A 23,716-nucleotide genomic window follows, 5' to 3' on the forward strand; every position below is an offset into this window, starting at 1 on the left:
ATTTGAAGACAATACAACATGCATTTCTCAAGTAACGGAAGGATATATTAAGGGAGATAAAACAAAACATATTGCCCCAAAACTATTCTTCACACATGATCTGCAAAAGGTCGAGGAAATAGTATCCAGCAAATTCAGTCTTGTGACAATCTTGCCGACCTGTTCACCAAATCACTTCCTTCGAAGAAATTTGAGCAGTTAGTTCACAAAATCGAAATGCGACATCTTCGCAAACTATTCTGAAATCAGGGGGAGTATTATATGTACTGTACTCTTTTTCCCTTAGATCAGGTTTTTATCCCACTGGGTTTTTCTTGACAAGGTTTTTAACGAGGTAGTATACCAAAGCATATAATACAATATCGTTGTACTCTTTTTCCCTAGCTATGGCTTTTATCCCATAGGGTTTTACCTAGCGAGATTTTTAATGAGGCAACAAATACCTTTTTATGTATAAGTATGGGCATTCAAGGGGGAGTGTTAGAACACTCATGGCTATATAAAGAGTGTCATGCAAGTGTAAATGACACAAGAAAAATTTACCGGAGCAACACTACCAATCTCCCCATCTTCACTTACTCCTTTATTTCTCTTAGCTTAATAAAACTTTCTATCAGTAAATATTCAACAGTGTCAACTTGCCCTGAATTTATTCATCATTTATTGTCTGGTGATGTGGCAAAAAGGAGGCTTTGATACACTATGCATTGATCAATGACCAAGATGCATTCGGGAATTATAACCTATTGGTTACTTGATTTGTCATGTTAATCTTCTATTTTTAAGAATGACTCAAGTGGCCTAAACTTGGATGTCTATCATCAAATGGACAACTTTATTTCATCGTATTTTGTTGTGTCATATCATGGTTTTATACTTTTCAAACCAAAAAATAGCTCAAGCATTTCACAAAATGACAAAATAACATCATGTCGTGCCCTTGTTTTATTTGTACACAAAACCTTAAATTATTTCCCAAGGCATAGGATTAGTAGCCGCCTCAAAAGTGTATCCAAAATTAGAAATCAAAAACATTTTTACTCGACTAGGCATATATATGCTATGTAGGGCACGTCCGTGTTCCTTCCCCAGCTTCGACCGTCCTTTGTAAAAACAACCATAACTTTTACGTTTCTATTAACTAGGGAAGCCAACACGTGCGATGCGCGCATAATGGCTTGCCCTTTCTTCATTAATATATTGGGTTGCGTTTAAACTCTTCATGATATTAGGCTTTTAGGGAAATTAGTTTGATAAATTAATGGAACTTGTATATTGGGTTGCGTTTAAACTTTTCATTTTTTCCTGCACAATTTTTCTAGTTGTTTACAAGTTTTCCTCAGAAAACATCTATGCAATTATTCAACAGTGCAATATTGTTAAAACATCTACAAACTTAATTAGGAATAGATTAAATATAATTCAAAAATCATTGAACACATATTATATATATTTACAGAAGTAATTTAACATTGCATATGCATATAGTAATGGAAAATTTTTCCGGAGCATTTACTATTTGCAAGTGTATACTCTCATCCAACCTAGTAATTACCCTACATAAATTATATGAGATTAAGTATATGAAATTAAAAAAGAGAAACAGTTACACCAACTCGCAAAAACATTAACATTCAGGGGATCATAGAAAATATCAGCTTGCATTGGCAACTTTCTTCCAAAAACGTTGGTTATGAAGTAGAAAAAGCTTTATGCAGCCCCAATCATAGCCTTTAAACTCTTATAATTCCCATGACTTCCTTCTTGCTTTTTTCCTCGTTTCATCGTAGTCATATTGGTTTCCTTTCTTCCCAGTACATCTACTTCAATTGGGCACAATCATCAGATTCATTTCATTGGTCTCAATGTCATTTATTAAACATAATTATGTGTAAGTCGTTAATTCTGACCTTCACAAAGAAACAACCTTTTATTTGTCCAGTTGGTAAAGTTGTCATGCAATTAAACTATAACCCCCATTAAATATCAAAAATTTTAAATTTTATTATTTCTTTTTATTTTCCATTTAATTTAATTAATTGAGTAGTAAGATCTTTCAAATTCAACTATTTAGCTAATGGAGTCATCTTATTAATTTCAATCATGAGAGGTGAACTTTTAATTTACCTATAATATATTTACCTATAACATAAATAAATAATATAAAACTATAAAAGTGTATAAATGTAAGGAGAGAGAAAGGTCAAAAATCATTATATATGTACATGTGGAAGGACATAAATGTAAGAAATTACCTATGTAGGTAAAAACGTAAACAAACATTTTGGGGTTGTTTGGCAATCGACGGTTGGCTGTTGGCTTGTTTGCTTGACTTGTTTGACTAGCTGGAAGTATTAGTTGTATGGGTTGGCTTTTTAAGTTATTGTGTTAAGCTGGCTGTTTTCAAAAGTGTTTGGTAAAATTATTAATGATTGTTAGCTGTTTATTAGTGATAAAGTGGACCAACAAGCCAAAAGCCAACAAAAAAGCCAACTACCAAACATATTTTTTGGTTGTTTGACCAAACTTAAAAGCCAAAAGCTAGGCAAAAAGCCAATTGCTAAACAACCCTTTTAAAGAGCATATAGGTCCGTGCACTATTCATAAGCACAATCTCCCACTTTTTATAAGAGCACTTGCAATAGAGAAAAAATTCTCCTCTAGAATTTTTTTCCCCCAAAAAAAGTATCCCACCAACAAAATTTCTCAAAAAAAATCTAGAAAAAATGAGATTTTTTTCTCTTGGAGAAAATTTTCTCAACTTGATTGTTGCTGACTTTTGGTGGGGTATGGCGCAGGTTTTTGTGTTTTTTTCTTTTTTTTTTTATTAATTTTGTGTGGGGCCCACCATAAAGTTAACATTAATTAATATTTCAACGGTAAAAATACAATGTTGTGGTGAGTTTAATTGTCAGCCATTGATCTTCTTACACGTGTCATTTTTTGGAAGAGCTTTGTTCTAACAGTAAATATATTACCGTTTTAGTGTAAAACGACTATTTTGTATACAGTAAATTATTTTTAAAAAAAAACTAAAATTACCAACGGAAAAAAAACTTGATCTATAAATAGACATCCATTTTTCAATATTTTGATACTATGAAAATATCGTTTTTTACTCTTTAAATTTCATAATTGTATCATTCAAGTGTGTAATTTTTTTTCCCTTAAATTTTTTTGATATTTTGTTCCCTTTTTTAAAAGTAAAAATGGATCCTAGTAATCCCAATCGTTCACAAAATCTGAACGACTTTGATCCTTCATCACTTATGAATCATCCACAATTTTCTCAGTTTTTTCAAATGTTTGGAGGTAATTTTCCAAATTTTCCTAATTTTCCACCACAACAACCACCTCCAGAAGAAACAACTCCACCAACTCACCAAAATTACAACCAGTCTCCACAAATCTATCAAGGAAGTAATAGTCAATTCATTAGTGATGAAGAAGAAATCGTTCCAGAGATACCACAGTATCCGCCAGAGCGAAATAAGCCAATTCCAGTTGCAACAAACACCCGTGACTGGTCTGTTAAAGAGGAAGAAGCTCTAATTGAGGCTTACTTCAACAATTGCACAGACGCAATTATTGGCAAAGATAGAAAATTTGCTGACCTTTGGAGAGATATACATCGAGAATATGATGCGGCTCATCTATCTCGGCCACATGAAATTCCAGAGTGGAACAAGAATATGTTGGAGACTCATTGGAGGAGGATGGCTGCTGACCTACTCATTTGGGCAAGTGTTATGGAAGAAGCTGGTAAAATAACGGGAAGTGGGTACAATGATAGTGATGTGGTAAAAAATGCCCATGAATTGTTTCGAAGGTCCTGTCAAAATCCGCCAAGGAATTTTAAATTTCAATTTGCGTGGGGAAAGGTGAATGAATATCCAAAGTGGAGAAAGTTCATGAGGTGGGGTCTGAATAAGGAAGAAAGAAAGAAAGTTGATGCTGAACACAAAGCGGAAAAAGAACTTGAAGAGAGCAGCGGTAGTGGTAAAAGAACTAGAGACGATGCTACTAGTTGCTTTGTATCTGGAGGTATGAGTCGCCCTGAAGGTGTTAAGAAAGCCAAGGCCAGAAGAAAAGGCAAAGGGTTAGCATCAGAAGATTTGACTGTTGTTGGTGAACAGATGAAAGTTTACAATGATAAACGTGATGTTGAGGTAAGCCTTAAACAAAAGAAACTTGATTTTGATATACAAAAGGAAATGAGGAAGCAAAGACAACTAGAGTTGGAGGAGAAAAATCTCCAAATGCAACAAGAGAAGATGGAGGCAGATAAACTGAATCGAAAATTCGATACATTGCAAGTCTTGTTGTCTAAGACATCGCTTAATGAAATGGAAGAGAAGTTTAAGCAGAAATTACTCCAGGAACTGTACGGGTAAAAATGACCACTTAGTATTTTGGCTTGGCATTGTATTGTCTTGTTTCTGACATTAATTATGTAGTTTTAATTATGACATTGTGTAGTCTTATCCATTGCATTGTGTAGTCTTGTTTCTGACATTATGTAGTCTTATCTAGCTATGTCATTGTGTAGTCTTATTTATGTCATTGTGTAATTTTTATGGTACTCTTATTTATGTCATTGTGTAATCTTTATGGTACTCTGTCATTGTGTAGTAATCTTATTTATGTCATTGTGTAGTCTTATTTTTGTCATTCTATATGAACAAATGTGCCTCATTCATTCTAATATAAAGACTATGTGAATGGTTTGCAATACACATTCAAAACATCATCCACATAAATTTACTAAAATTAACACAAATGTTGTTTCAAAAAAGCTCTTCAAGCTCAAGTTCTTCATCTGATAGTAATGAAGAATTTCACCAAGTTATTGACGACCTTGTCAATAATCACTTACCATCTATATTGTACCCAACACCTCCACCTCGAGATCAACGTAATAATACAAATGCTCATACTCGGATTCAAATGGATAGAAATCATGAGCAAGGGCACAACCAATTGTTCAACGACTACTTTGCGGATCATCCTGTATATAATGAAAGTCAGTTTCGCCGGAGGTTTCGGATGAAACGACCTCTGTTTTGTAAGATTGTGAATAAGATTGTGGAAAATGATGTGTTTTTCCAGCAAAGGCGAAATGCATCTGGGAAGTTGGGGTTGTCTGGACTACAAAAATGCACGGCAGCGATGAGAATGTTAGCGTATGGGGTGGCTCCTAACGCAGTTGACGAGTATCTACGTATGGGTCAAACAACTGCACGGAAATGTCTTAAAAACTTTTGTGAAGGGGTCATCAAGGTATTTGAAGCTGAATATTTACGCAGCCCGACGGACGAAGACCTACGAAAGATCCTGTATAGAAATGACCAACGGGGTTTTCCAGGGATGATTGGCAGTATTGATTGTATGCATTGGGAGTGGAAGAATTGCCCTAATGCATGGAAAGGTCAATATTGCGGACGAAATAAGAATGCAACCCTCATTTTAGAAGCAGTTGCAGATGAAGATCTATGGATATGGCATTCTTTTTTTGGTATTCCAGGTTCTTGTAATGACCTTAATGTACTTTACCGTTCACCAGTTTTTACTGATGTGTTGCAAGGTCGAGCACCTCCAGTGAAGTTTAATGTCAATGGCCATGAATATAATATGGCTTACTACCTAGCTGATGGTATTTATCCGAGTTGGGCTACTTTTGTGCAAGGATTTACCAATCCTCAAACTCATAAGCATAAGCTTTTTGCTGAACGACAAGCTGCTGCACGTAAAGATGTCGAACGTGCATTTGGTGTCCTACAAGCGAGGTTTGCAATTGTACGACAACCAGCTCTTGCTTACGATGAAGATGTGCTAGCTGACATTATGAAGGCTTGTATCATAGTTCATAACATGATAGTAGAGGATGAACGAGATACTTATAAAAATGCTGAAGTAACAAGAAGATATTACGAAATAGATCGCCCAATGTCACGTCTAGGAGGTGAAGCTAGTACAAGTGGTACTCCAAATAATGATGAGACATTTCAGTTTCAAACAGGACGTCCTATCGACATTAATAAATATTTGGAGATAAGGGATGCTATGCGCAATAGACGAACTCATCAATCCTTGAAAGATGACTTGATAGAGCACATTTGGGAAAAGTTTGGTGACAATAACCCTTAAAATCTAATGACGCTTTAATCATCATGTATCGTAATCATATTTTACTTTTTATTAATGTAATGCATTTCTAGTTTTATTACTTATGTCTTCCACTAATCATTATTATTTAATTAGTTCGTAATTAATTAAAGTCACAATTTAATTATCATCAAGTATATGAATAATAATTATTATAATAATTGAAAATAAGTAAGAGAGAGAATATAGTGGGGTATAGTGAAAAGTAAGAAAGAGAGTGGTGAGGGAATTTTTTGGTTTGTTGTTGGTGGGATGGAAAAAATTCTTTCTTTAAAAATCTGATGTGGAGGAGAGGGAAAGTTAGAGAGAGAGTGGTGAGGGAATTTTTTTTTTTATCTCTGCTGATAGTGCTCTAAGGTATTTTATAATAAGGTAGGAAAATTGGGCATATGACATATCGTTGAAAAGATCTTAAAACAAGTTATAACCTCCAACTTAAATGTCAATTTTATTGTGGGTTGGGAACTTGGGACATGTCGTGCCCCGGGCTAGCCTGGCCCAATTATCTTAAAGAACGTAGCCGTGTCGCCGGGAGGGAAGGGATAAAATTGAGCGCAAAAAGTGGAGAAGCCAAATGCAGCAAAAATGATAGCAAATTCAAACCTCATCTCCTCCAATTTCCTACGCTTTGGCCCTGTTAAACTTCATCCTAAACCTTGTAACCCAAACTCCTTATTATTAACCAAACCTCCAATTTTGCTCAACTTAATCTACTGCAAAAGGATACCCATTAATCAATATCAAAAGAAGAGAAATACCCAAATTTGTTTAAGTTCAAAATTCAAAGACCCAATTTTGGAAGATAATGATTCCAGTGAAAGTGATGTTGGTGGTGATGAAGATGGTGGTAATGGTGGAGATTGGACTACCTCAATTTTGCTCTTCTTGTTCTATGCTGGACTCATGTACTATGTCTTTAATCTCTCTCCTAACCAAACCCCGGTATGATTTTTATCTTTCTTGATTATCTGTTCGAGTTTATGTGATCAAAATAAAATAACTTTGAACGTATTTAATCTTTGTTTTTAGTCACTTTCCCAACCAAACCCAGTATGATTTTATCTTTGTTGATTACATAATCTGGTTAATTAGTTAAATTTTCTGAACTTAAGCTATTATAGGATTTATGTACTATGTTATTGGATTGCATTTGACATTGATTTTGAAGTATATGGAAAATTTTGGTACGACTATTCGAGTAATTTTTGTATGAGATGGTTATATCTAACTATCTACAGTGTTGGATCATAAAAGTGGCATAAGGTAGTTGGTTGAATTTTTTATTTTTTTTTCCAAATTAGACTAGATGGGATAAAATTACTAAATTGTGCATTATTTGTGCAAGTGTCTGTATTTTATGTGGCTGAGTCGAGTATCTGACACGGGTACTTGAAGTGAAAATAGGACTACAGGAGTGAAGAGTCTGTAACATAGAGTTGCACTAGATTGTTGACGACTTGCCTCTATTTGACTGCAGTCTAGGGACATGTATTTCTTGAAGAAGCTCTCTAACTTGATCGGAGATGATGGATTCGAGATGAATAGAATACTTGTGTCGCTTTGGTACATTATGGGTTTATGGCCAATTGTTTACAGTATGCTACTGATTCCCTCTGGCAGAAGGTGAATTTGTGTGCCTACGAAAGTGACATGTTCTCTTTAGCATCTTAAGCTCCATTGAATAAGAAACCTCTTTTACACCTGAAATGTAGTGTTTCTTATTCTGCAGCTCGAAAAGCAATATTCCTGTGTGGCCATTTGCCACACTTTCGTTTTTTGGAGGTGTTTATGCTCTTATTCCATATTTCATTCTGTGGAGACCACCACCACCACCGGTGAAAGAAGACGAACTAAGTAGCTGGCCTCTGAACTTCTTGGAATCAAAGCTGACAGCTGGGGTAAGAACTGATTTGATTTACATAGGTAAAGAAAATGATACTTCATATTGAATCACATCTTGTTGCTTTTTGCTGGTTGGAGATGACATGGTTTGTTGAATTAAACTAGTAATAAGTGGTCTGAGATTAGTTGCAGCCTGTTATGAGTAAAACTTAAGAGGAAATTCAAATATTGTTTTATAAATATGAATCGAAATCTATGAAAAGTAAATCCACCATAATCATTTGTAGAGCCCTTCACTATACCATGATTGCACTTTGCTTGGGTTATTACAAACATTTAAGTTTCATCCCCATCCTAAGAACTTGTCAAGGAAAATATTATGTTTGCATAGTTGTTAAATGTCTTTGCGTTTGTATGAATGATTTGTATGTATGCTTTTGCAAAAATAACTAACCTTCCTGGTTGTCAGTTCTTGGGTGCTGTAGGACTAGGCCTTATAGTATATGCAGGCTTGGCAATAGATGAGTGGAAGGAGTTCTATCAGTATTTCAGAGAAAGCAAGTTGGTAAGCTACGATCTTGATTGTGCCTTAAATTTATTCTTGCTTACCTATGTCTTATTTATTTGAGAATTGAGATGCACCGTATCTCTTATAAAATCATATTTTCCTTTGGTAGCTAATTGACTCAATAGATCTGAAATCTTGGTTTGATAGTTAGTGGTTTTGTAATCCCTTGGATCTTTCAATAAAGGTGTCTTCTATAATCTATACCCATTGTTAAACATCCTTCATCAACAAATTCATGATTTGGATTTAAAAAGAAAGTATTTCCAAATGAAATTCGACCATATTCTTAAGTAGATATTTCTCCCCGGAACGCGGCCCGGGGGGGGGGGGGTGTACGTAGTATAACAATTATCTTGAAAGCCTTAGCATAAGGAAATTTTCCATAGAAACATCTCTATCAAGCACCTGTGGACAAAAGCATATTAGGCTGCAAAAGGCCTTATCTTTTCAGTTAGTTACCATGATTTAAATTATTTGGATCTATAGTCCTGATTATGATTGTCTTAGAGTCTCTTTAATCAAGATTTCTTTTATCCTAACTCTAATTTCTTCATATCATAGTTAATGCGCTCAGTTAGCAATTTTTTCCCACTTGCCTCAGGTTCATGCAACCTCACTTGATTTCACTCTTCTATCAGCATTTGCACCTTTCTGGGTTTACAATGATATGACAGCACGAAAATGGTAAGATCCTAAGATTTTTTTTTTTTTTCCTATAATGACATCCTAGGACTCTCGTTAGTGTAACATCAGAAAATTACTAGAACCTATGGTTGAATTCCTCATAATTAGACTTATGTGCTCAATGTTCTGTTATTTCCATTTTACAGCTATGACAAGACAGCTTGGCTTCTTCCTTTATCGATAATCCCTTTCTTGGGTCCTGCTTTATACCTGTTGTTGCGGCCACCACTAACAACAATGCCTGTCTCACTTGAAAGTACACTGAAGTCTGATTGATGATTTGCATCATTATGCTGACACAACTGCCATTGGAGTTTCTCATATGACACCAAATATTCTAAGAAGGTTAAACAGGTGAAGATGGCTGCTTTCACATTACCCAACAAATAAGGAAGCAGATATTTGTGGCCAAATCTAGCAGTTTAGGGTTTTCAAGATGGTTCCTCTAATTAACATGCAGATGGATATCATTTTAGACCAAGCTAAACTTGCTAACATGCAAGTTAAGGGCTTTCAACCTGCTTTACTTTCAGGAAAGAAAATTTCAGAGCTACAGAATTTCTCATTAGGGAAATATTCGAGGTTTTTTTTATATTGGACAAATTTTTTTCGCACCCTGAACCTATAAATAATCATACCTTCTGTTTTGCAGCAATAAAAATTTAGTTTGATTCATTGACTTCATTTAGTAGTTATGAAATACTTTCTTTGTATAGAGATTATTAGTGATTGAACTCGTAGGCCGTATGAACCTGCTTATGGGATTTCATTTGCAATAAAAATTTGTTGAGTTTTACTATTACCTCAATATGAGATATAAGATAGGAAAGTATTACATCAACTTTAAACATATTGCCACATTATGTAGAGACTTTGTTGGTAGACATGTTTTTCTACAAGTAGTGCAGAGGATCGAGCTTCTTAGGACTGTGGAGTGTGTGTAAAGGACCGTTGGCTGTCATGGGTGAGTTATATAGGCGGCATATTAGAATGTCTAAACAATGTCCCATTTGTGGCGGTGATGAAGAGTCAATTTTGCACTCTTTTTGAATGCACTTATGCAGTGAAAGTATGGGAGAGGAGTGACTTTGGGGATCTCATTGCTGCTGCCCTGTCGAGTTCTTTTGCTGATAGGCTGGGTTGGATGACAACCAAGGTGAACAAGGAACAGCTGTGTGTCTTTGCGCCTCTGTCTTGGGCTATTTGGCATTGTAGAAATACGCATATTTTTTTATAGTGATGCTGGGCCTGATGCAGTGAGAATGGGTGCTGGTTTTGTGAAGCTGTTTTTTTTTTTTTTTTTTTTTTTTTATTATTGTACTTACAATGCGAAGGTCTTGCCAACAAAGAATGGGGCTTCTCCAGCACTAAGGGGGTCGTGGTTTCCTCCTGAAGGACGTGTAAAGATTAATGTCGATGCTCATGTCTCCCAAGGATGCGGTATATAGTTTGGTTCTATGATAAGAGGGTCGGGGGGACAGCTGTTGGTGGCTGCTGTGAGGCATCATCAGGTTCGCTGGAGCCCTGAGATGGGAGAGGCAGGGGCAGCACGCTTTGGGGTGGAGGGGTGGAGCTTGGCCAAAGGCTGGGGTATGATGAGGTTATTTTGGAGTGTGACACGTAGCAAGTTTCATTCATGAGGATATCCGGACAAAACAGAAGGGTGCTGCTCCCATTTTTCTTCTTCATGAGGATATTTTCAAAGTTAGTAATTCCTTTATTTTCTTTCAATGTAAGCATGTAAGGCGTGGTGGGAATTCTTTAGCTCATTTAGTTGCGCCGATGGGCTACGGATCCCAACTCGAAACTCATTTGTACGAATTCCTTTCCCAAAGCCTACAAACTTTCGCGGAAATTGATCTAATATAATCATGCTTACTTGGCTTCAAATAAAAAAAGGTTGACAAAAGATAACAAGAGAATTAGTTTTCTTAGGAAGTGGAAGATGGTGTAGTTTGATTGGCAAAAACTTGGGCTAAACTTCCTCATATAGTTTCATTTAGAACTCATCACCATTTTACAACTAATAATTACGTCCTAGGCACCTACCAAACAGGGCAAGGGTTCTTTAGCATTTTGATCTAAAAAATGTCACTGGAAACAGAATTTGGCTTAAATCCTCTCTTTTGATCATGCCCATTCCTGTCTTCGACTTTACCTGATATCTGCCTCTGGAAGCTTTCATTGTATATGTTAAACACATCGAATATTAGTAAAACAAAGATTTCAGAACTGGAGGAGCAAATTATAAAATCTAATTCAGCTGACACTGCAAAATAGCTTAAAATTTCAGTATTCATCAACAATACCTCATCTCATTCTATCCACAAAAAAAGTAAAAGGTCTTTTGGCTCAGCTAGACATGCTTTTGAACCTTACAATGGAAAAAAATTATAAGGCCCTGTAAACAATTCAGTCTTTTACCAGCACAAAACCTTAACCATAGAGCCACAGATTACAAGTCAGGCCAAGCAGGAGTAACCTGGGCCGAAAGTGTGAACTTTGTATCGAGCAAAATTAATTACCCATTTCCATCATGCGTATAATTTTTCAAGGTCATCCTTGAACTTGGTTTTAAGTTGCTCCCTCTTCAACTTAAGGGCGGCTGTGACTAATCCTGAATCGGGAGTCCATGGATCAGGTAACAGCTTAATTTTTGCAGGAATTTCAAACTTATCCAGCTTTGCATCCTTTCCAACCTTTAAACAGGGAAAAAAAAAAACAAAACAAAAAAGAAGGTTAATCATTCCTGCTACAATGAACACATTTAGATAAGGGCATAGAAATTAAGAAACAATATTAAATGTAAATGCAATTATAAAGAACAAAGAAAAAGTGAAAGAGGTAATAGTGTGTGTTAGAAAATAGAAACAACAGAAGAAAATGTTTTAACGGAGAAAGAAGACAAACACTGATTAAAAATTTGAATAGGCCTCTATGGTTCTATACTTCTATTACATATAATCAACACGCTAACTAACCTTTTTCCCTTTCATATAATCATATTACGCATGGATACGTCTCCAAAATTGGGAACGGTCAATGAATTTGGACATTGTCAATAGTGGACGTTACAGGAACAATTTTGGCAAAAATCACTACCTATTCTATTTCAACAACTGAAAGGAAAAATATTCATCCTTCTTTTTCTACTCTTCTTCTTTCACCTTCATTCTTCTTCAATTTTTCTAAAATTAAGGTCATAAGATGTTATGAATTGTTTAGATGCTGCCTTTTATAAATTTATTATCGCTTATTAATTAGATAATTATCTATGACCCGACTATTAATCACTCAATTTTGAATTCCTTCTGTTTTTTTAAAAACTAATTTAAAAACTATGCAGTTTAATTTATTGTTAATGTTTTCCTCCAAAAAAAGAAATATTGTCAAAGTTTTCTTCACATTGGGACAGGGTGGCATGGACTTGACTTGGTAAGCTTGATTATTTATTAGAGCCAAGCCCTGCTACAGAGTCCACCCTGAATAAGCTTTACTTAGAAGAGTAACTAGGAATAGACAGGCATCCTATTTTGCGGCATGAGTTTTATGTACCAAGAATTTATATTATGATATTTCCTACTCATTCTCTTCAACGGAATGTTCAGCTCATTCCCATAAAATAGACATGCTTTCCGTCAGCAAGGTACACATTTCACTGGGTAAAAGTAAGCTATTTGCAACAACTAACCTTTGACAGGGATGCTTGGACTTCCTTGATTGCTTCAGGATGGTCACAAAGCTCAGAAATACTTTTGTACTGGATGCCAGAGTCTTGAGCCCACTTCTCCAATTCTGAATGTGAAGGAACAACAAGTGCTACGCAATGATTATGATATGGATCTGCATGTACCATAATATTTTCCACGTAATTGCTTGACATAAGGGCTGCCTCGGCCTGTAACAGTGAACAAACGTCAAATATTCATCAACATACTAAATCAAAGCTTCACCCATTATATAGGACAAGGAAGCCAAGTTAGCCAACATAATACAGTAGTGGCTTCCATGGGATGCATATTTTATCATTCCAATCAAGACAGGACAAGAATGAAACTCGGTGAAAGCAGCAAAGCTACATCTTATAAACTTATTAATTTAATCATTAGTCAACCACCGCTAGTTTGCTACATTCATTCATTCATTCATTCATTGAAGTCTGAAAATCCATGCAATGAATCAAATACATGATTTCTAATAGAGGAATGAAGCAAAGACATAATTGCTGAGTTGCTGACATTTTCTGAAATTGAATGACCCTAGATGGCTCTTTCTGGAGGGGCCGAGAGGCTCATTGTCTTTAGGCTTTGGAATATAATGGACTAAACTAAAATAGCTCACTAAAGTATATGCACTTCTTATTCATTCTGAAGTACCAAATACACATTTTATCTCAGACTAACTGCTACTGTAAATAACTTCTCAAGGGGTAAGGCCGCATATGTTAAACCTCCTTACCCTGCTCTGTCCGGGAACAGGGTTAGCGTTAATGTTGATGTTGATCTTGTTGTTGGGTGAAAAATAATCCAAAGATAAAGACAAGAAATTCAAAAGACATTGTGCCATGGACCTACCTTTCCAAGGGAGATATATTCTCCATGTTGAAGCTTTACAATATCTTTCTTTCTATCGATGATTTCAAGGCATCCATCCGGGTGAAATCGACCAATGTCACCCGTGTAAAACCAGCGCATCCCACTTTCATCAACCTGGAAATATGTGACATAAGACAATTACAATTCTGAACAATCATCAGCAGAAGCAAGTAAAAATTTAAATTGATAATACCTTGTAGACTTCTTTAGTTTTATCTTCATTCTTAAAGTAACCAACTGTCACACTCTGCCCACCAATCACAATCTCCCCTCTGGGCATTGGTTTGTCTGATGTTGTATATCCACCTTCTTCCCAAGAAACAAGCTACAAAATCAAATGGAAGATTCTCAGGGACAAATAATCTTAAAACAGTGTAGTTCACATTTGTTATATTTCAATAAGTTCAAGATTAACTGCCGTCAGTAATTTATCTTTTATTTTTTTAAAAGCTTATAAACCTCAAATCGTACTAACTCCATACCGTAAACAAATACAATTTTACGTTTGGCACGGACACTAAGGAGCGTAAGACTGTAAGAAAGAGGAGAAGAAAAAGAGTAAAAGGTTCTTGGAGGTAGAAAGATAATGGAATTTGACCAATTGATCATATATATATACACTGCAATGCTCGCTAATAAAGCATTATTTGAAATGAAGGTTGCATAAACAAACATACATGTATGATAACAAAACACTAATGGGGCTTTTTGTGAATAGCAACACAAGTTTTGGAATTGAAGAGTGAAAAGGGTAGGACTAAGCGGTTGGAAATCAATTAAATAATTCTCTACCTTTCATGTTTAGTTGGTTATGAGATAATAAGAGAAAGAAAATTGGTCCACTCAAATAACCTACAGTAATACTCTACTTCACTTTTGACTGACAGCAATAAGATTTTACAAAAATAAAAAAATCTCAAGGTCTTAATTGCTTCTTTTCAGCGTAATACAACCATGGGAATAAGGAGAAAGGAGAAACCACTCTCAATCACCTTCTTGTTCCCCTTATCACCGAACATGGGATATCAATCCCCCCTAAAACTTGGGACACATCCAAGTACGTCACTTACATGTCACATATGTCATGACTTTGCAAAAGTAGAACAATAGATGTGAGTGTTAAAAGATGTTAGAAGAGATACATTCACACATCTTCTGATCTAGATAGATAGCATACCTTAATGTAGCAACATGGAAGAGGAGGACCAACACGTCCAACAGTAGTGTCATCCCACTCAGAGAAAGCTGCACCAGCACAAGTCTCTGTCAAACCATATCCTTGTCCAATAGGCGCCCTGAGCATCATGAATGTAGCTAGCCAGTCAGGTTAAGAAATCCAAAAATGGCATAAGAGACTGTCAATGGCAAAACATGTTCATGTAATTTCTTCATCATAAACTAAACTAGAGAACTGAGACAGTCAATAAGTTTACACAAGCCTATTGCACAAGCATCTACAGCCTACAGGGCATATTGGCACCAAGAAAAACTATAGCTGAAGGCTTTATTTCCCGCATACAGGCAGGTAAGAGGTGAATCAAAATTGAATTTTTACTGCATGTGAATTTTTTTTTTTTTTTTAATTTTTTTTTTTAACTTTTTTTGCTTTTTTTGCTTTACCCCATTCATCATCCTAACTTCATTCAGCATTACAGGATTACCTTAAGTGGTTATAGATATGCATTAAGATACCTAAGAACAGTTCTATCTCCTCTCCAAACCGCCCCCCCCCCCCCTCCCCCAAAGAGCCGCAACACCCACCCACCATTTCATTTCTACTTTTGAATTTTGATTTTCGGATTATCCTAATAAGTGGATGCCAAAAAACTGCTAGTGGAAGAAGGGTTTCACTTGTGCAATCACCATTAGGCCGGTAATTCTAAAAATAATAAATGTTGAAACAAATAGCAAGGAAAAAAAATTTACTAATCTCCTTCCCATTCAGATTCTGGTATCTGTGAAAGTTCTTTTACGTAGTTATAGTTCAGCTACAATAATACTATTAAATGATATCTATGCATTCTACTATGTTTGGTTGCAGCAGTTGAACATGTCAAGAAAAATGGATATTATCAAACACGGATCAAACCAGACTTTACCCCATGCAGATGTTAATAAAACGTTGCGACTCTCCAGATAACGGGGCTCCACCGCAAAGCATAAAACGAATGCGCCCACCAAGAACTGACTGAATTTTACGGAAAACTATAACATCCCATAGCAATTTCTCTAGTCCCTGAGCACCAAACCAACCTCCTTCTACAGCAGTTAGACGACGTTTATAAGCAATATTGAATAGTGTTTTAACAAAACCTCCCTTCTCTTCAACCTGACACAACCAAAAAATTTATGTGAAAAAATTATATATCAACAACAATAAGTTATAGATTGACAAAATTGATGTGTAAACCTTTTTAAGAACCCCATCACGGACACGGTCTATGATAGCTGGAACTGCTGCCATGAGAGTGGGCTTTAGTACGGACACATCTCCCTTGGTTCCCTTCTTTATTTTATTTGAGGTATCAGTCAAAGTCAATGTTGTACCATAACCAATTGCAGCACCTGAAGCCAACATTACCGTCTAGAAAAACAAAGTTAATTACAAGTTCTAAATTAAAGAACATGAGAGGACAAGAATAGAGTCTAACATATCAATACCTCAGCTTCCAATTCCAAAACATGAGCTAGAGGTAAATATGCCAAGTACACATCATCTCTTCCAAGACCAGGAACCACAGTTATGACAGCTGCAGCAGTTGCTACTATATTTCCATGAGTCATCATAACTCCCTAAAAAGAGATGTAATAAATAAGTAATAATAAACAATTTACTTTAACATAATGGCAAACATTGAAAGTTCGAGTGATGTGTCATCCAACATGAATCATGGGTCAACATAACTTCCAAACAGAGAATTGTATTGATTAAGTAACGACAAAAATTATTTTACCACACTGCAACTTTAATAAATAATATTGAGTCATGGAAGTCACCTAACAAGAGTATCTAAGTTTCTTATCTAGAAGAGGCAAATACAGTGTCATTCTAAAAATCCGCCTCTGGATAGACAGTGATAAATACAAGAGTTTTGCTAAGTTTCATGAAGATACACCAAGTGGTTGTTCAAGTAAAGAATAATTTTTACTAAAGTTAGATGTGCTTCATGGATGCAAAGACAAAATCTACAAATAACACAGAAATAACTAACATACAAGTGCAACTGTGATAACCGACAAGTTTCGTAGATGCTGAAACTAAGGAATTACAAACCTTAGGCAATCCTGTGCTGCCACTTGTATACATAACAACAGCAATATCCTCCTTCTTAGGAAGTCTTGGCTCCAAAGGATGATTCTTCCCAAGTTTCTCAACTTCATGAAAAGATGATACGTTCAAGTCATCCATATCATCATAAATGCCAGTATCACTCAAAGCATTATCTTCCTCAAAGTAAATAATGTTTTTAACTGTTTCCAACTTTGAAAGTATTGAAGCTGCCTTCTTAAACTGTTTCGAGTCACATATCAAGGTTGATACTTGAGTCTGTAAATTGCATCAGGAAGAGGAGTTAATACAATCAGCTTCATGTAGCATTCCAAAGACTCTGACTACATATAGATGGTATATCAAAGATGATTTGGTGCGTCCAATTACCAATTACAGTACAGCACAGTGAACATACATTATCAAGCTAAGTTGTCAGTTATTATTCAGACCTATCCTAAAGGCAAAAAATATAAACTTTAAAATCTTCTTGGAGAATAATACTCAACCTCATTTAGGGAGTGGATTAGAGCGTCCTCGCCTAATGAAGCATACATAGTGACCACGGTAAGATTCTGTCGCAAGCATCCCTGAAATAGAAACAACAATATGTGACATAGTCAGTATACTCAAAACGCAATAGATTTATTCAATTAGCTTTATCAAAAAATGATCGGATGTTCAACCTGCAAAGCAATAAACCACTCAGCTCGTGTTTCAGAGAAAATAGCCACACGGGTATCAAGATCATGACCTAGCTTAACAAGTCCTGATGCAAAATTACAAGCTCGCTCAAAAACCTGCCCATATGTTTCCCATTGGTAGTCACCTAAATGCACCTTCTCAAACTTCCTTCCATCACTAGATTGAATCACTTCCTTATCAATTAGTTTTCTTGTTCCAAGAAAACGATGGTTTTCATTTTTCTTACATGCTTGCTCAAATAAAGCTGCAACAGTTGAGGCCCCCTCCCAAGGAACCTCTACTAGCTCCTTAAATTTAGCATTACGCATAGCCAAACCAGCGTCACCGCCAACTTGCACAGGAACTCCTCTTTGCTTCACCTTCCTCCTTCCCATCCATAAGATTGAAAGCAATAGAGGTATTATCACAGCAATTGCCACAGTCCCGACAACACTGTAAGGGCATTGTCTTTTCAAGAACTCTACATATTCACAATTCACATACTTTTCCAGCAACTGTGAGCCCAAGGAACTTCCCTTCGTAATGTTCGTGTCTTCCATTTGCCTAAATTAGCTTAGACCTACAGAGCATATCCCTACACAAAGTAAAATAGAGTTAATCAATGCAAGTAATCAACTGTTTCGAAATAGAAACAATAACGTTTTCGCATCATAAAGCATAAACACAAACCCAATCACTCAGAAAAATTAAACAATAGATCAATTAAGGAACAAAATCCAAAATCAGAACAAAAACATGTTATAACATGTAACAACTAACAACAAAGAAAAACAAAATCGACGAGTTTACTAAAATCAAACAAGTAAAACATTAAACTGTCAACATCTTGCACAGGTGAACCAAGCGGGCGAATTTGAAATAAGGACAAACATCAAATTGCAAGAGTACGCTATTAAAGCTAAGGAATCTAGAACCTTAAAATTACATCAAAAATCAAAATGCTTTCAGTTTACAAGGTAACATCAAAATCAATCAAGCTTAAGAATAACTATAATTCAAAACATCATGAATCATATTGCAAAAAAAAAAAGTGGAGATCGACTAGCTTAGTTGGTAAAGTTTTAGAACGTGTGATCAAATCTCGTCTATATCACAACCCGCTTTGATCATTATCCACCAACAAAATACTACCAAAAAAAAAAAATACTGCCAAACAAAATCATAGATTCTAATATGTAAAATTCAGCATAATAATCAATTGTCGAAAAATCATTCAACAACAAAAATAATTACCCAAAATTCATCCAATAATACCGTGTCGTAAAATTCAACAAATAAAGGTAAACCCTAAGAAATTAATCACAAAAATTAGAAGAAACAAAGATTAAGATTTGAAGAATTGCAGTAATTAAGATGATGAAGAAACGTATGATTGTTGAGATAAAGGAAGAATAAAAAAAGAGGAAAAGGGTACCTCGAAATGAGGAAAGTTAAGCATGTAATTGTGGAGAAAATTGGATCGTTTTAGTTTAAGCTCGAAAAGACTGGGAATCACAGGTCATAGGAGACAGGACATAAGAGCATGTACAAACTACGGAGTAGCACAGAGAATGCTGGAGTATTCATCATTTTTTCTAAAATTACAACTTTATCCCAATTAAATATCTAATTTAACTGTTTTTTAATGTCTGAATTTTGTAAGAAAAACTATATCCATAATAAATTTATTTAAAGTACCAGGAAAAAAAAAATCTATTTTAAATCTTGATATTTTACTAGAAATTTTTTAAAATTACTCTCAATATTCAAATATATAATATAAAGTGTAATCTTGTTGTCCCTATTTAATTCGTTTGAATTAGTAGTTTATTTTGAAGTGATCATTGGACGGGCCGGGTTGAAGCTAAAAAAAATTACGCCCACTTCTCGGGCAGGTCCGGGTCGAGCCAAGTTTCGGGGCGGAATTTTTGTGCCCAAACCCGCCCAAAATGGTCGGGTCATGCGGATTTTCAGTCGGGCCTTAAAAATCAACTAAATATGCATAAAAACGCATTCCCAAACCCATCCAAAAAAATTAAATTTTGGGCCGAAAAATTCTGCCCAAAATCGGGTCGAGCTAACCTTGATCACATCTAAGTATATTTAACTATTACTTCGTATACTTTTTACTAATATGCAATTATACAGATTTATGATCAAAACTAATGCACTAAAATGAGAAGTTCTTTTGATAACAAATTGAATTTTTAAGAAGATAGTTACCTTTAAATTGCTTTCAATAAACAGATCTCATTCTTGAGATGATGATTTTTCTCCTGAGTTTATTTTCTTTTTATGTTTCTATGGTAAGAGTTGAAGATATAGGGTTTCATATTCTCTACAAGAATTCGAAGGACTACATGAATATTTTCACTCAAACGACTACGCATCCGTGGATTCAAGTCAAATCAATGCGAACTCACAGATTGTATTGCTTCAGATGAATTTTTTTATAAAGGCGATTGTTAATCAATTCTACGATGTATTTAGTTTTAAGGTGTGTATTTGTGTTGGAATTCTTGATTTCTTAAGAATTATACGTAAGTGCCGTTTGGCGATATTTAATTAATGAAATCCCTTTTTCTTCTTGTCAAAAAAAAAAAAAGATAGTTACCACGTTGTCACATGGTGAAGGCAGATCGTTTGTGTAGCTCATAAATCTTTAAAGTTAGAGATGAAGTCAATTTATCCATATGCACAACCAGCCTTAAACATGATTTTATTCAAGATTTCGACACATAAGCTCTTAATTAACTTGCACCAAGACATATTACTATAGATACATTAACATAGGAAGTGGCTTCATTCAACTTGTAGCGTCATAACATCGGCGAGACTAAACATTATTGTGACAGCAGTGGGTTGCAAAACCAAATAGAGGATAATCAAATTTACACTAGTTTTATTACGGCAACTATCACGGTCCGAATATATTAATATCATGTTCGTGCAGCACATGTCTATTGTAACACCCCCAAATCTCCCTCTACGTAAATACTATATTTATACGTATACAAATATCGTAGAGATAGACTTGGGCGTATTACCGCCACGTGAAAACGTAAGGCTTATTAAATTACTCAAACTGCAGCGGAAAAATAACTAACTTTTATTAATAGTATGAATAATTATAATAACTGTTTCAAAATAAGCTAAAAAAAAAACTTGTCCAAACATAAATAAAATTAATTCCTATCTATGTGATCCCAATCCCGACTCTAGTATGCGTACGAACAACTTCACACCTGAAATCAAGACTGCTTACCAAAATGGTAAACAGGGCGAACCAAAACAAAAAGGAAAACAGATTAGCAAAAACGCTAAGTACGTATAAGTGCTAGGCATGTAAATATTTTTATTAGGCAAACATGCTTTCGAAATAACCATCTAAATTTAAACCTGTCATGAGTCACTTTCCAAAATAAAACTTTCCAAAAATAATTAAACCTTCCAAGGGTAGTAATATCCATCAATAAAAGCTTTCCAAACCAATAGATTTCCAATTTATAAACTTCTCAATTTTTGATATATTTCTAAACCAATTTTCCTCACCTAAGTGTGCACACCCCCCAAGCAAGTTATACTATACTCGAGGAAAGACCAGATCATACAAAGCTCATGGTCTTACTTAACCAGTCCCGGGTAGAGGGACAATTAAAATATCAAATACTCAGGCTCACAACGAGCTACAAATTAATTAAACCAAGTGATTTATAAATCAAATAACTTTTTTTAAATCGATTAACATTTAGAGATCAAACCTTCAAATCAAAATTATATACTTTAACTTGTCATGAAAATTGTTAACTTAAATATTCATACGCAACATTTATTCAAAAAAAATCATTAAAACACGCATTCAAAAATTGTATCAAGGACCTAGCCACCTATACGTACCTTGATCACGAGAACAAAAAGGTACGACTACTAAACTTGACCACGATCGGGAGACTCCTCCTACACAAATAAAATAACCTTAATTAATATAAGGTTAACAAAATAACACAAAACCAAGAACACCATTATATTGTGCATGAACTACCTAAATATTAACCTTTATCAAAATAGTGCTATTAGTATAGTTGGGTGGTCGTTGGTGGCGGACGAGGTGGTTGTTCGGTGGCAACAACTTGGTTATGGGTTGTAGAGTTTATTTAAGCTAGATAGAGTAAGAAGAAGGGGTGATGGGATAGAGAGTAGAGAAGAGGATTTCTGATTTTTGGTGTGAGGAATTGTGAAGTGTTGAGGGTCTATTTATAGTGTTTAAGGGGTAGTAAGATAGAGTTAAAGGAGGATTGAGATTAACATGGGAACATGATAAATGTAAGTTTGTTAAATGAATATGAGTGAAATTTAGTCTAGGTTAATTCATGTGGGAAAATACAATGGAAAGGATTAGGGATGGAAGTAAGATAAATGCTAATATGGTTAAGAAAGATAAATTAAGAGATTTAAGTTTAAAAAAATGATGAATTAAGAGATTTTAAGAAAATAATAATGATAAGTATGGCTTAGCTTCTTCATAACTCACGGCCTTTTTTTTTTTTTTTTTTTTTACATATATATATATATAAAACGAAAATCATTCTTAAATAAATAAAATAATTAGATTTGATAATTAAATCAAGTTAAAATATATAGATAATATCAAAACTAATATTTGTTGTAATTCATGAGATAATAATTAAGCTAAAGTTGTTAAGTATTATTAAGATAAAATTCGGAAAATAAAATTAAAAACGGCGTACAACGTTAATTAATAAAAGTACGGACCGACCAAGATCATAATTTAGAAATATTTAATTATTTCAATTAATTAAAGAAATTACTAATTAAGAAAATATTTTCAAAAAAATTAGGAGTATTACATCTATAGGCAACAAGAGCAAGTACGAGGTTTAGTGGAGGCTTATGAAGGTCAATCAAGTCTAAACGTTCACAAGTGGATCCAACGAGAAGAGAATTTGCTTGAAGGGTCTTTTGGTTTAGAGGGTATGCTTTAAAACAAGACAAACACAATATATATAAAGGCTTAAACAAAACCCTACACAAGTTTCAAAGCAAGTATGCAACCGGATAGGCACCAGCAGAGCCAGCGTGGGACAGGGGAGGACAATTGTCCCCCCCCCTTAATAAAATAAATAGTTTAAATATATATTCGTGCTAAATGTCTTAAATCATAGCAAATGTTGTAGTGGTCAGAGCATCAACTATAGAAGCTTGTGTGTCTATGGATGCGGGATCAAATCCCTTTGAACACATCGTGAGCAAAGATAACGCCTACAAAACGATATTTTCGACGTTACTCCACCGACTACACCTCCATTGAACTCCCTGCATTAAAAAGCTTCTTGCTCTTTCTCCATTAAAGCTTCCCCGAACTCGACCACCATAGAAGCTTCACCAACACCAATGAAGCATCCCAAATCTGCACCCACCTTTCCTGGTCTTAAATGAAAACCCTATGATAGAAGGGTGAAATTAAGGACATGGTCAACCCAAAAGGGTAGGGTTAACCATGTTCAGTCGGCGGGCCAGCGGCGTAGGGGGGGGAGATAGCAAATGACAGTAATTGTGATAATGATTGAGGTAGTGAAGAAGTGAGGTCGAAAATTTTAGTGTTGAAGCTCCATTGTTGAGTTAGAGGAGTGAGGAGAGAGAAGGATGAGAAAGCAGTAGGAAAGAGGAAGAAAATGCTAAAACTAACGGCATCCTATTAAAATTACAAAATTATCTCAAATAATTCATAGAAATGTCAATTTTACCCTTATGATTTACATATTTTGTACTGTCAATCATAAAGATTAACTTGTATTTCCTCATTTTTTAAATATTCCGAACCCATAATCAAATGCGTTTATGGAAGAAACTTTGGTATATAATGTCGGTTTTTCAATTAAGTACTCCGTG

At 35.1% G+C, this 23,716-nt stretch overlaps 3 protein-coding genes across 3 annotated transcripts; 2 read left to right on the forward strand and 1 right to left on the reverse strand.

The window, feature by feature from the left end:
- The first annotated feature begins 4,779 nt into the window (after positions 1–4,779).
- LOC145557374 (uncharacterized) lies at positions 4,780–6,147 on the forward strand. The gene is made up of 2 exons (XM_081618556.1): positions 4,780–5,428; positions 5,525–6,147. The coding sequence occupies exons 1-2, from the start codon at positions 4,780–4,782 to the stop codon at positions 6,145–6,147; spliced, it is 1,272 nt and encodes a 423-aa protein (XP_081474682.1).
- A 520-nt stretch (positions 6,148–6,667) lies between these two features.
- On the forward strand, positions 6,668–9,934 carry LOC145558319 (uncharacterized). Its single transcript, XM_081619528.1, has 6 exons — positions 6,668–7,107; positions 7,643–7,788; positions 7,895–8,063; positions 8,477–8,572; positions 9,177–9,259; positions 9,406–9,934. The coding sequence occupies exons 1-6, from the start codon at positions 6,751–6,753 to the stop codon at positions 9,533–9,535; spliced, it is 981 nt and encodes a 326-aa protein (XP_081475654.1). The 5' UTR covers positions 6,668–6,750; the 3' UTR covers positions 9,536–9,934.
- A 1,570-nt stretch (positions 9,935–11,504) lies between these two features.
- Positions 11,505–19,378, reverse strand: LOC145558320 (long chain acyl-CoA synthetase 8-like). Its single transcript, XM_081619529.1, has 12 exons — positions 19,242–19,378; positions 17,809–18,401; positions 17,632–17,712; positions 17,129–17,401; positions 16,516–16,647; positions 16,265–16,438; positions 15,954–16,183; positions 15,032–15,149; positions 14,048–14,179; positions 13,834–13,968; positions 12,951–13,157; positions 11,505–11,958 (listed from the first exon to the last, which is right to left on the reverse strand). The coding sequence occupies exons 2-12, from the start codon at positions 18,364–18,366 to the stop codon at positions 11,794–11,796; spliced, it is 2,205 nt and encodes a 734-aa protein (XP_081475655.1). The 5' UTR covers positions 18,367–18,401; positions 19,242–19,378; the 3' UTR covers positions 11,505–11,793.
- Between the last annotated feature and the right edge of the window lie 4,338 nt (positions 19,379–23,716).

This window comes from Chenopodium album, chromosome 9 (genome assembly GCF_948465745.1).
Source record: "Chenopodium album chromosome 9, dcCheAlbu1.1, whole genome shotgun sequence".
Lineage (NCBI taxonomy): Eukaryota > Viridiplantae > Streptophyta > Magnoliopsida > Caryophyllales > Amaranthaceae > Chenopodium > Chenopodium album.